The sequence below is a fragment of the Sturnira hondurensis genome, unplaced genomic scaffold (genome assembly GCF_014824575.4).
Source record: "Sturnira hondurensis isolate 20B ecotype Veracruz unplaced genomic scaffold, ASM1482457v3 Scaffold0019186, whole genome shotgun sequence".
Taxonomy (NCBI): Eukaryota; Metazoa; Chordata; class Mammalia; order Chiroptera; family Phyllostomidae; genus Sturnira; species Sturnira hondurensis.
Window position 1 is genome coordinate 1,368,283 of NW_028091817.1, and position 12,544 is coordinate 1,380,826.

General features: G+C 40.0%; 1 protein-coding gene across 1 annotated transcript in view; it reads left to right on the forward strand.

The window, feature by feature from the left end:
- Positions 1–2,033: 2,033 nt before the first annotated feature.
- The window catches only part of COX10 (cytochrome c oxidase assembly factor heme A:farnesyltransferase COX10), a 117,328-nt gene continuing 106,817 nt past the window's right edge, over positions 2,034–12,544 (forward strand). The window contains exons 1-3 of the mRNA XM_037070932.1: positions 2,034–2,314; positions 6,368–6,501; positions 8,253–8,574. Coding sequence (XP_036926827.1) covers positions 2,272–2,314; positions 6,368–6,501; positions 8,253–8,574 — 499 coding nt within the window. The 5' untranslated portion in view covers positions 2,034–2,271. The remainder of the gene's footprint in view (positions 2,315–6,367; positions 6,502–8,252; positions 8,575–12,544) is intronic.

Below are 12,544 nucleotides of genomic sequence, written 5' to 3' on the forward strand. Positions count from 1 at the left end.
ATGGATTGTGATGGGTCAAGATCATCACTGAAATTTTCTTGTCTTCTCAGCCTTCCTTGCAGGTATGCATGGTCAACTCAATGTGTACAGCCATGAAACTCTCTTTCCAGAATTATTTCCAGGGATTACTTTTCAGGAGTGTGATTGGTACTGCTGACCTAGGCTAACTTGATTACAAACATCACATAGACGAATGCACTTCCTGAACAAGCAAGCCAAAATGTATTCATCTTTTAGGTATTTCTCCCATAAAACATTTACTTTGGTTTCTCTCAATAAATAATAACCTACACATTAATTTGTGCACTTGATCACACCTTGGATCTGTATTTAGAAAGGATTTTAAATGAAGCTAAAATTGATTGGCTAAGGAAGAACAATGTCTATTAAACCCCATGTCTATTATAAGCCTAGAGAATTTGAGAATTCATATTTCCTGAGTACATGAAATAAAACATTCATGTAAATCAACTGTTTAGTCATAACTGTGTTGTTACATTTGTTTTTTTTAAGCTGAAATCCAGTAGTTCTCAGTTCTATGTGCCTAAATCACTTGTAGTGCTTTAAAAAGAAAAGTCCAAGTCCCTTCCATCCATTCCACACCCCTTCTGATTGAACAGGTCTGGAGGTGGTTCAGACATCTGTAATTTTTAAAGATGTACAGGTGATTGACAGACAGCCAAGGCTGAAACACTGAGCTTTATAAATCACAAAAGCTGTGACCCTTCAAGATGCTTAGGTGAGTAAGGCCGTATGGCATGGTGGAAATAACCCTGTAACAGGTATAGCACTCAGCAGCTAGGTAACTTGGGACACACCACTAAAATCTCTGAGCCTTAACATGTTGTTCATAAAGAGGATAACATTTGCTGCAGATATAAACATGACATTTATAAAAACATATGTAAAATTTTAAGGAGTTTCAAAATTTCTAACATAGCATTTAATGCCTTTTGTTTTTTTCTCTTCATGGAGTACCTTTTCCCTTCCTTGCACGCAGGAAAAATCTAGTGCTTCTCCAACTGAGTGCCAAGTTTAAATCTCTGAGGCCTCACCAGACCCAACTACACAGGACTGCTATCTCTGTGTTACCGCAGCACTTTCTACATCACTCCAGCACACTGACTCCTTAATTGACAAGCCCCTTGCCCCCACTGGTAGTGTCATCTCCTACAGAATCAGGGGAACCTTGTGTTTTTCAGTATCCCCTGTGCCCAGCAATGGCAGCAGAGGTGAACCAAAATGGCTATCACCTTATCACTGAAGGCCCTTACAGACACCAGTTACCTGGTTTTTTTTCAAAAGCTGAACCTTTTTCCTTCCTTATACTTTAGTTGTGGAACTTCAACATTAAATACAGATAAGGGGAGGGCTGCTGAGATCTGCCTTAGTAATCATTATCCTAGTGATAATTTATCAGTGCTTATATGTGATAGGCACCTGGCAATCCCCTGCACAGAATTATTTCTCTCACCCACTTTCTCTCTCTTAATAATATAATATAATATAATATAATATAATATAATATAATATATAATATATATAATGTATTTCCTGTTGTACAACTATAGGTTCAGAGAACTTGAGCAATTTGCTCAAGCAGGTCACAGGTCAGGAGGTGGAGCCAAGACTCAAATGCAGAGCTCACTCCAGACCCCGAAATCTTAACCACTATCCATCCGCACCTTCTTCCTCGTAAGATACTCTGTTGAGTCTCTATCCTTGTGTGGACTAGGAGCACGCAGCCTCGAGTTCATCGGTCCTCCCGATTGATGGCGAATACAGCAAAGCTGTAATTGTGATCAGACTGGAGGGTGGAGGCATCGTCCCAAGAACCATTTCCTCTTGGCTATTTGGGCTCCAACAAACATCCCAAAAGTAACTTTAAATTGCCCGCGAGTATTCGGCAGTCAGGTCCAGCCCATCATATGACAATACTCAGATCTGGCCGGAGGACGCCTGGAAACCTCCGGGAGGCGGGCGCCTGCCTTCCGCCTCGGACCTTTTCTCCCGGAACACGTCGTCATACACCGAGTTCCTCGCGTTTCCTGCAAGAACCCCAGGCCTCCGACCTCCAGTCCAACATTCTCACACGGGTCCCACTCGGAATACCTTCCAACTACAGTCCTTCACTTTCGCGTCCCGCCTGCCGGAAGTGACGAGAAGGAAGCGTCTTTCTCCGACGGGGGCGGGGAAGGAAGATGGCGGCGCCCAGCAGCCGGTGAGGAGAGAGGACACGGGGATCCCGGCGAGCGGCCAGACTCATGCGTTATGGCCACATCCCCGCACACTCTCTCCTCACGCCTCCTGGCAGGTACTGCACCGCTCTAGGGCACGACTTTGGGGAAATTCTTTTTCTTTTTTTGCTACATTCTATAGCGTGGTTCCGCTGGCTGCAACCTTGGGAGCCCTTGGCGAGGTCGCCTGGCATCGGTGGCGGGGATATGACCTTTGGAGTAGCTTGAAGTGAAGAAACCACGAAACTAGGTCAAACTAGGCTTAATCTAGGGTCTAATCTTGTAGTGCGGTTCTGGTGGTGCACAGCGCTTCTGTCCTGCTCTCCAAGGGGAGTCGGTGTCTGGTGCTTCTTTAGTTTTCGTAGAGTGGAGGCTGGAGAGACAGAATCTTAGCTCCACCAGCTTTTTGGCTTAGAGCATCAGTTCCTAGCCACTGGCGTGTGGGGACAGCAGAAGCTCTGTGCCCTTACTCAGAAGCCTGCATCCAATGTAAAAGGGTCATGATGATAACCGCTGAAGATAGAGGGCCGTAGCTTCAGACTTTTAGTTTTGTACCCTTCAGTGTGCTCCCTCTTGTAACCTTTGAAAACCTTGTGTTCCCCTTGAAAAACATGTAACAACCTTATGTTAAAGGTGAAGTGCGCTTCCTAGGCCCTTGGCGGGGTCTTAGGTCAAATGTCCTCTCTTCACAGCCTCCTCCCCTGCCTGCCCTGTCTAAAGCAAAGCTTCTCACATCACCCTGTTTCTCTCATGATGGTTAGCACAGACAGTAACTGTTTATTTATATACCGCTTCATCAAAGGTTTCACCCAACTGGAATATAAACATTGTGAATGTAGGGAGAGTTCTCTAGATCACCTCTGCAACCTTTGTGCCCTACTTGGCCGGACATTGCTGGCTCTCAGTAACTGTTTGTGAATGAATGAATTTTCCCCTGATATAAAAGAAGAGGTTAAGAATTATTTTGCCCCCAGTAGTTTCGATGAGGAATGTGTTGCTACTGGCCGGTATTGGGGATGTATAGGAGAATCCAGGGACTCCTTTTTAGTCAAATGCCAGAAACTTCCAGGCCCCACATATTACAAGTTCCCTGTAGCACGTGGCAGTATTGAGTGCTGTGAATGTGTGAGATTCCTTTTTTTCTCGTGGCATTGTTATTTTATGTGTCTTTTCTGGTTTATGTGATTTCAGGCCAAATAATTTGACATTTCTGGGATTAGATTTACTCATATATGAGATTAGGCAATTGACTTGAATGATTTCAGAGGTGCCTTCTGGTTCAAAAATGGGAAAGAGGGTGGGAAGTGGGAGGGAGTATAGATGAAACAAGACTGGCCTTGGTTTGGTAATTGTTGAAGCTGACGGTAAAGTAATGGAGCTCGTTGTATTCTTCTGCTTTTGTCTACGACTGAAGTTTTCCATAATGAAAATTTTTTTAGGTCTGTGATTCTTGTAGAATTACTAGCTACCTCTCTTGTCCGTGAATGTGTGTCTTCTTTGATCTTGACCCTACACACTCGTTCTCAGAGAGCTAAGCCTTTCTTAGTGCTTGAATTATCACCTATGTGTGGAGGGCTTTCCAGTTCAGGTTCATCAGACTAGCTATGTTTCTACCTTTGTGTTCTGAACGTCCAGCTGTCTCTAAGACAGTGCCCCTTGCCTGCCAATAATTCCCCAGTTCCAGTATGTGGGCAGTGTCCACATGGTTTGCTCCTGGATCAGTCTTTTCAGTGCTGGGAAGGAGTCAATAGATAGCTTAGCTTCTTGAAGCTATGAACTTAATTGCCAAAAAATCAGCTAATAAGTCATCTGTCTGACTTACTTTGCTCCACTTGGAAGGTTCTAACCAGAGCTTGATGTGGAAGCTGCATGGTGAGAATAGGGGGCAGAGAGGTAATCTGGGGCTGCATTTGGTATCTAGTGGTTGTGTCTGAGTTTGCTTCTAAGAAGTTCAAGTATTTGATAACCACTAAAAGAAAAATCAGATTCAAAATCTTTACCTCATTTGAAAGCCCTTGCAGTCCTGACTCATTGTTTATGATGAGTAGTGGATGGGGCCATGTGTTTCCAGATTTTTAAAGTAGTTATTGTTAATCCTGCATAGCTTCGAACCTAAATTGGTTTACATGGGGCTGAAGTGTCTTTGTATTTCTAGGCACCAATTGATACAAATGTAACATATTTTGACAAAATGAAAAGTGTTTTCATCATTTAAAAGTGCAGTTTCCTAGCTGTTTTTTTTTCTTTCTTACAACCATTCTGTAAAATCTGTTTCACCCACTTAGTCATGAGAGATATTTTTCCATCAGCATGCATTTTTCACTGGACCTGAAGAACTGAAAACTGGTTTTAAAACTAAGGCCCAGAACAACAAAACCTTGATGTCTTCCAGACATAATTATTTAATATTGAAATCCTGTTATCTTAGAGAACAATGTTAAGGCCAAAAAGGAAAATATACATCATCAAAATTATAGATAAAACGGAAATATCAGAGGATTGATTTCAAGAAATTTCAAAAAGCAAATTTCCTTCATGCTGTTCCTTCATATAGACATACATGTAAATACACATTCACATATATGGAAAATAAGCATTTCATAATTAATTGAGCTTTGAGAATCTGATTTCAGATTTATCTCCAGTCCAAGATAATTGCCATAAATTCCAAGGGGCAGTGATGGTTCTTCCCACTGTTCAAGTCAGCTGTGGAGGTGGTCCGGTCATCAAATATTTCATTTTTATACCGAAAGCAGTCTGCTGTCTGTTGTAGCAAAAGTGAGTAACACTCTGCTGCCAAGAAACTAAAAAATATGATGGAAACAGTTTGTGTTAAGAAGTGCCATAAAAATATGAAATAATAGGGTAGTTGAAAGAGACTTTGGAACCTTGATAGGTGAGGCACAAAGCTGCGAGCAGGGGGACAAGTGAAGTGTGTGATGACAAGACAGCCTTGCTGCAGTGATTCCTATGTACCTGTTTGGGTGGGTAATATATGTATTTTTGACTTCAGGAAGAAAACCCTTGGCTTTATGGAACTTAAAGTTAGGGAAGGAAATTACTGAAGTTGGGATGAGTGGCTTGAATCCTAACGATTACTACCATAGTCCAAATATAATAAGAGCCTGGATAATAAGAATGGAAAGAAGTAGACAAATGTGACCTATCTTTCATAGTTGACTGGACTTAATGGTTAATAAACAATGAAGAAAGAATTCAAGATATTCCTGAAGGGATGATTTTATCTGCAATATGGGTGAGAGTAAAGTGTTCTTAGAGACATACTGCAACCCATGCAGGTGGAGATACTGAGAGAGACGTAGGAAATAGGCATAATGACTGCAGAAAGGTGCTGAAGATTAAAATTACCCTGTAATTCAATTTGCTCAGGGTTCAGACCATAGGAACACAACTGCAGGAGTCGACAGCATAGGAAAGTGAGAAGTGATGAGTGACAGCAGTGGAAAATGGGGAACCATGATGAGTCACAAAAGCCCTGGGAGTAGAGTCTTACCAAAGGGGAGTCTGCACCATTATACTGTTGAAGGCTTGGCTAGAATGGAACTTTATACAAAAGCTTGGGTTTGTGGATATTTGAGAGAAGGTTTAGAACAATGATTAAAAGCCAAATTCCTATCCAACAAAAATAGTTTCTAATGAGATTGATGAACTCATATTTTATTGAGAACTCTTTTCTTACCCCTCTAGTTAGCTTACCCGACATAGCCAAAATATTAATCTGAAATATATGTTTCAGTTTGCAGTTATTTATTGAGAAAGATTATGCTTCTCATTTTATACTTTTCAAAAAGTGATTGAACTGATTGTTTTATATTTTCTTCTTAAAAATATCTACAGTGTGTTTTTTTTGGCATTTAGTAGAACAAAAGCATATGATCCTGAAGTGGAAGATTTCCCCAGCCCCATCAAAGAATTTTGCTGACTTAACCAATGAGTAAGACTGATAAATTTTGCTTGGATTACAAACCTGGATTAGTTTCAGATTTACAACCCATTGCATATGTGTTGTTTACCATGGTGTGGGCACTGGTTCTGGGTAGATGCAATCTTCATTTGATGAGAAGCATCCATCAGTTTAACATTTTTTCCCCGTTCTGTCTTTTTTATAGGTGGGGTAGGAGGATGTGTCCGGCATCTAGAAAGAAGAGCAGTGGAGGAATCCCCTCACAAGTTTATACATCTTTTCAGGAACGTCAGTAAGCAGTGGATCACATTTCAGCACTTCACCTTCCTCAAACGCATGGTATGTTCAGAAGCTGCTGTCTGCCTTTACTGTCTAAATGTGGGAATTTCAGAAATCCGTGTTACAAGGAGAGTAAGAAGTACTGTTTGAAAAGGACTTTTATTTAGTGTCCTCTTCAGCTTATTCAGCATTTTAACCACTTGTTTTGCTTATTTTTAACTAAAACCAGAATAATTCTGGTGTTTGAACTTAGAAGTACAATTTCAAACTTACTGATTAAATGTGGAGAAAGATTGTAAATTTCTGGCATATTTTAACTAGGCTAAAATTAGGGAAAGTTTAACTGTCATAATACATCTTTTTAAATTTTTAAAATTCTATGAAGACATCAGCCATACAGGGATAATTGCTTTAACTTTGTGACTTTCCTGTTTTCTTAACATTAGCTATGCATTCAAAGAATTTTAAACACACACATGTCTGACTGAAACAAATTGAGTTTTTAGTCATTTTCTAGGCATTTTGTAGTGGACATTGGAACTACTTCTCAGTTTTCTTGTGGACATGTGTCTAGGTTGGCCCCATGATCTGGAGGCAGCATGGTGATTTACTCTAAATTACCAGTGAGGGCATTTGACATTTTCTGAAATAGAAAAGCATCATAGAATGGAGAAATGATAGCTAAAAACTCTTTGATTAGCATTTTGGTATAATTTTGTGCAATCATGAAATGATAACAAATTCATAATCTTAAGTCATAGTGGACATTCCTCTCATCTTCTTTTTTTTTTTAACTTAAAATGCCCACTTTAACTTAAAACTTAAAGTCATATGAAACTTACTGTTTTGGTAAGAGATTTAAATTTCCATTATTGTCGAGACTTTTTAAGCTGGGGGTTCAAGGATATGGATATTTAGAAGAGAAACTCAAATATGTATTATGCCTTTTTTTATGTAAACAGAACTTGGAGTTCATTCCATGAGGCTGTACTTCCTAAGACCAGCACGTGTAATGGGAAAGTATCGTAACTAGTTGTCGGGAAAGGTGGCTCCGAGCCCCAGGGCCACCAGTAACTGGCTAGTTTTGGACTGTTGGCTCTGTCAGTTTATTTCTTAGTCTTGATTTCCTCATCTGTAAATTAAAGAGAGGTACTAACAATGCTCCATCTTCTTTAACAACTGTTACAAAGCTTAAATGAGATATATATTACACAACCACAACAATATACATTACATAAAATGAGGCTGTGCCTCATGAATGCTAGCAGTAATTTTTGCGTGTAAGTCACAGAGACTGTCTAACTCTAAAGCCCATGTTCCTTCCTCGTGTGCACTGCTATAATGTCACTGGGCCCTGGGTTGTGCTCTGCCCCTGAGCCCTCCCTGCACTGTCTGCTAGGAACATGGACAGCCAACAGGTTATTTGGACTCTTGATTCTAGAAAACTTTTTCATTCTATTTGACTGTTAACCACCAGTTTCTGGTGCTACGTTGGGGGAAATTTTGGAGGAGATGAATAGGAAGTAAATTTATCTTTTTATTCAAGGAACTTAAATTCCTAGGATTTTCTAAACCACAGAACTTGAAAAGTTTGCTGACACATTGATTATATTCTCCTTGTCCCTTAGTCTAGTCATTTCCACATAGCAAGCACATATTGGTTCATATTGGTTCCTCATATTGGTTCATGTACCATGTATTTATAAAGTTATTGGAAAATCTGTTAAGTACTATAAAAGTCAGATTGATGGAAGGTGTAACTGAATAGGCATCTTGGGTTTCATATAGTAACACACCCTTTTAAAATTTAGTATGTCACACAGCTGAACAGAAGCCTCAGCCAGCAAGTAAAGCCGAAGTCAGAACCAGTGGCATCGTCTTTCCTTGAAAAAGCGTCTTCGAGTGAAGCCAAAGCAGAAACATATGAGATGAAACCTCTTTCACCTTCTAGCCTATCTTTGTCCAGAAAGCCAAGTGAAAAAGAATTGCTAACGTTAGAATCTGCCTCATTAATTGAAGGCTCAGTAGATGTGGGGAAAGAGACTAAAGATGAAAAGCAGTGGAAGGAGATGAAGCTGCGTTTGGACGAGTTGCCAGGAATTTTGGCTCGACTGTCCAAAATCAAACTCACAGGTACTTTGTTTTTTTTGTATAGTTAGATTCTTTACCTGAAACTTTATTTTTAGTTCAACAAAAAGCTAATTTTATTCACTTCCCCTAAAGGAATATTTTGAAATGGTAGATCCTCTCTTGGCATATTTTCTCTCTTCAATTTAGAGAGAATTGGGATCCGAAATCAAATTTTCTGAATTCTGTTTACTCAGAATTGTAAAAAGTATTGTACTAAACATATTGTACTAAAATATTCTCCTTTATGTGCAATTAAAGTAGAATACTTCTGCTTCTTTTTTGTCTGTATTTTTACACCTGCTGTCCTTCAAAGATGCTGTAAGTTGATGAGTTCTATATGTCTGAGGTCTGAAAACAGGATGGACTGCACTGCTGTGCGTTGTGTGCAGTGAACCTACAGAGGCCACTGGGACCCCTTGCTCCCTGCTGGTTTGCTTCTTATAGCACCTCTAGGATTATCCCAAGTTTGGAGGGATTTCTAGTGCTTCTCCGAAAGGAGATTTAGAGTCAGATTTTTTTGTCTACTTGTAGCAAATCGCAGCGAATTTTGTTGTATCCATTTAGATATTTGTCCATAATTATGTCATTGGTGGTTACAGCAATCTGTGAGTCAGGCAGACCTTTGTTATTATCATCCTATCTCATAGTTCAACTTAGAAATAGCTTATTCTGGGCTAACTCTTTAGACCTCACATGTTCTGGGTCATCCTGCAACTGAGGACCTGGTTTCTCCTTTTCTTCCTGGGTGAGAGTAAGAAGAAATGGGTAAATGATAAAGGTATAGCAGGTACTCTTTGAGGACAGAAAGTGGTAAATACTATTATTGAGTCAAAAGCAGCAAGTAAACAGATGAGACAGAGAGGCTTTTCAGAGTACAGAAGATCGAAGAAAGAGTGACTTGTGTTTGTTTCTTTTTCAAGACAGTTGAGCCAGAAATCCAAAGTAAAAGAAATTAAACCAAACACAATTTCTTTCCTCAGTGACCAGGTTCACTTATAGTAAATCTTTTTCGGAGGGATGACATATGGACAGCAGGAGTTTGACAAAAAATCATAGTAGAACTTACATGGTGCAACTCTTTAACAGTGAGACAAACTTCAGGTGATATTTTTCAGGTTATATCTTAGTGCTTACTGGTAGCTGAGCAAGGAATCATCACATTTCCAAAGAAGTTACCTTGTTGAGAATGAGGGTAGATAGATGTGGTTTTAGGATGTCAACCAAAGACAGGGTCTCTCAGTCTTTGGGTATAAGCAGTGACCTCTGTTGTCAGCAGCAATTTCTTTCTCCATGTGCACCATCATTGAACATGTCCCCTTGTATCTCCTGCTCACTCTGAAGATTAGTTCTCTCTTATTGTCCCATTTCTGTCAGCAACCCTGGCAATCTTTGCTTCTCCTGGAGGGGAATTCTGAGAATCATTCTTTGCTTTCCATTCCCCCCTTCAGTCTAATCTTGTATAATGCCTGTGTGATTTCTCACCCCCATTCCTGAGGCTACCATCCTAGTTCGGGTCCCAACCCTGTGAGGTCTTCAGTTATTGGGGCAGCTCCAAACTGTTCTCTCTGCCTGCCTTTCCTTCCACTGCAGTAAGTGCTGCCCAGGGCTGCCAGACTCGCTTTGCTAAAACATTGTTTTCATGTATTCCTAACCTACTCAAGAGTCTAGAGTTCCTCTGAATTGCCTTCTGCTTTAACTCTGCCTGATTTTAAAGCAAGGAGTGAAGGCCAGGAGTGTCCAACATTTGGCATGCAACATGTAATTGCAAAAAAAATCCGTAATGTTTTAAGTAAATTTACGATTTTGTGTTGGGCCACATTCATAGCCATCCTGGGCTGTATGGAAATGATTAGACTCCTCCACGGAAACATGTTTTTTCCCCTTCCCTGTTGCCTTCTACTCCAACATACTCTTTCCTTCGTGGGAGACCAGTCAGATACCTTCACAGCTTCTCCATTAGACGTTCTTTGGCCTGTTCTTGTCTCAAATCTCCCTTCTCAAAACTCAGAATATGGCTTCGAGGTCAGGCAGACTTGAGTTCAGATCCAGGCTATGACATTTCCTTTCCATTGAGACCTTAGGCACATCCTTGACCTTCTTGAGATAATTTCCTCATCTATAAAGTAAAAATAGTAATAAGGCATTTAGGAATTCAATCATATAATGCATTCAAAGTACCCAGCAGCATGACTGGCACATGGGAGACCTTCAAAGGTTAGTTTTCAAATAATGACAGGCAAACGCTTTCCTATTTAATGTATTTTATATTTCCCTAGGCATTGGAGGGGAGAAATCATGCCATATACTTGTAGAGTACTTCTGGCTATCTGGGTACAGTGCTTTTCATGGTAGGGACTTGCTTTTAGAGACAACTGATGGACTGACATCCTCCAGAGGAGGGCATACCCACAGGAAAGAGGGGACATGGAAACCCTGTCACTTGGGGAATGAGATTGTTGTGCTTAGAAAAGAGAAGAAGGAGAGAGAAAGATAGGGAAAGGAGAATGAGGCATAATAGCCATCTTCAAACACAGGTAGCTCCATTGATTTAAAGGAACAAGGCTGCTAATTCACAGTCCAGAAGGCAGAACTAGGAGTCACACATGGGAACAGGGCAGCAGAGTCTCTCTCTCTCAGTATGGAGGAGAGTTCTTAGTAGAACTATAGCACATTGTCTTGTAAGGCAATGCTCCTTGTCATTGACTAAGTGGAAACAGATCATCTTTGAGGGAAGTTGAAGAAGGGATTCCTTAATCCCTACATAAGGGATTATGCAGTGGGTGGGGCTGGATGGTGGCAATTCAGTCCCTTTTTAATACCAAGTGACTGCTTGCCTTTTGTATTTGTTATTGGGTATTTACCACACACACCCTGCTAGTTGCTGGAGGTACAGAGATAACTCACACATGATTTTTGTCCTCAATAAGTTGATAGTCTAATGGGGAGACTTTATACATAGGCACATATATAAAAATAAAAAAAAAACATGGTCTGATACATCTGTATATTAAGCCCCCCAAAACTCTTAATACCTATGTGATCTGAGCTTTCTTAACCTTCGAAGTGTCTTAGCTTTTTTACCTGTAAGTTATGGTGGTGCTTACTTCACAGCCTCAATATGAGGATTAAATGAGATAATTTATGTAAAACACCTGTGTGTCTAGCACCTAGTAGGCACTTAATTACCTATTATCAATACTCTTATTATTGCTGTATCCATCATTAGGGAAATTAATGTTACAGGTATTCTAAGAGATGTGTGCATAAGGCAGAGTGGGGACCCAGGAATGAGAGTGTACTTTCTTCTTGTGGAGGGGGTTGAAGTGAACGAATATTTATTAGGCAGAAAAGGCAAAGATTGTAAGCAGAGGCATCCTGGCATATTGAGAAAATTGAAGTGTGCTGGAATAATGAAGTGTGACTTGAGTGTTTGGTAGGAAAGGCACTGACTGAGGTTAAAAAGTTGAATAGGGTCATTTTATCATGTTGGCATATATTGGGTTGGCCAAAAAGTCCATTTAGTTGTTTTCCATAAAATAAAGGACATGTTTTTCATGTTCATCAATAGCTTTATTGATTGGGATATTATGAGTGTGTTGGCTATCTCCTGTGTGGTGTAATGTTGATTGTTCTCAATTACTGTCTTGATTTGATCACTGTCAACTTCAACTGGTCTACCTGGCCATGGAGCATTGTCCAGAGAGAAATGTCCAGGAAGAAACTTCGCAAATCACTTTTGGCATGTTTAGTCAGTCACAGCACCTTCTCCATACATTGCACAAATCTCTTTGTGTTTCAGTTCATTTTACCTTTCCTGAAATAATAAGGCATAATATGCTAAAAATGTTGCATATTTTTTTCATCTTCAATATTAAAATAGCTACACAATAATTCACCAATTTTGATAAGGTTTTTTTTAATATTTTATTTATTTATCTTTAGAGGGGAATGGAAGGAGAGAGAAATAGAAACA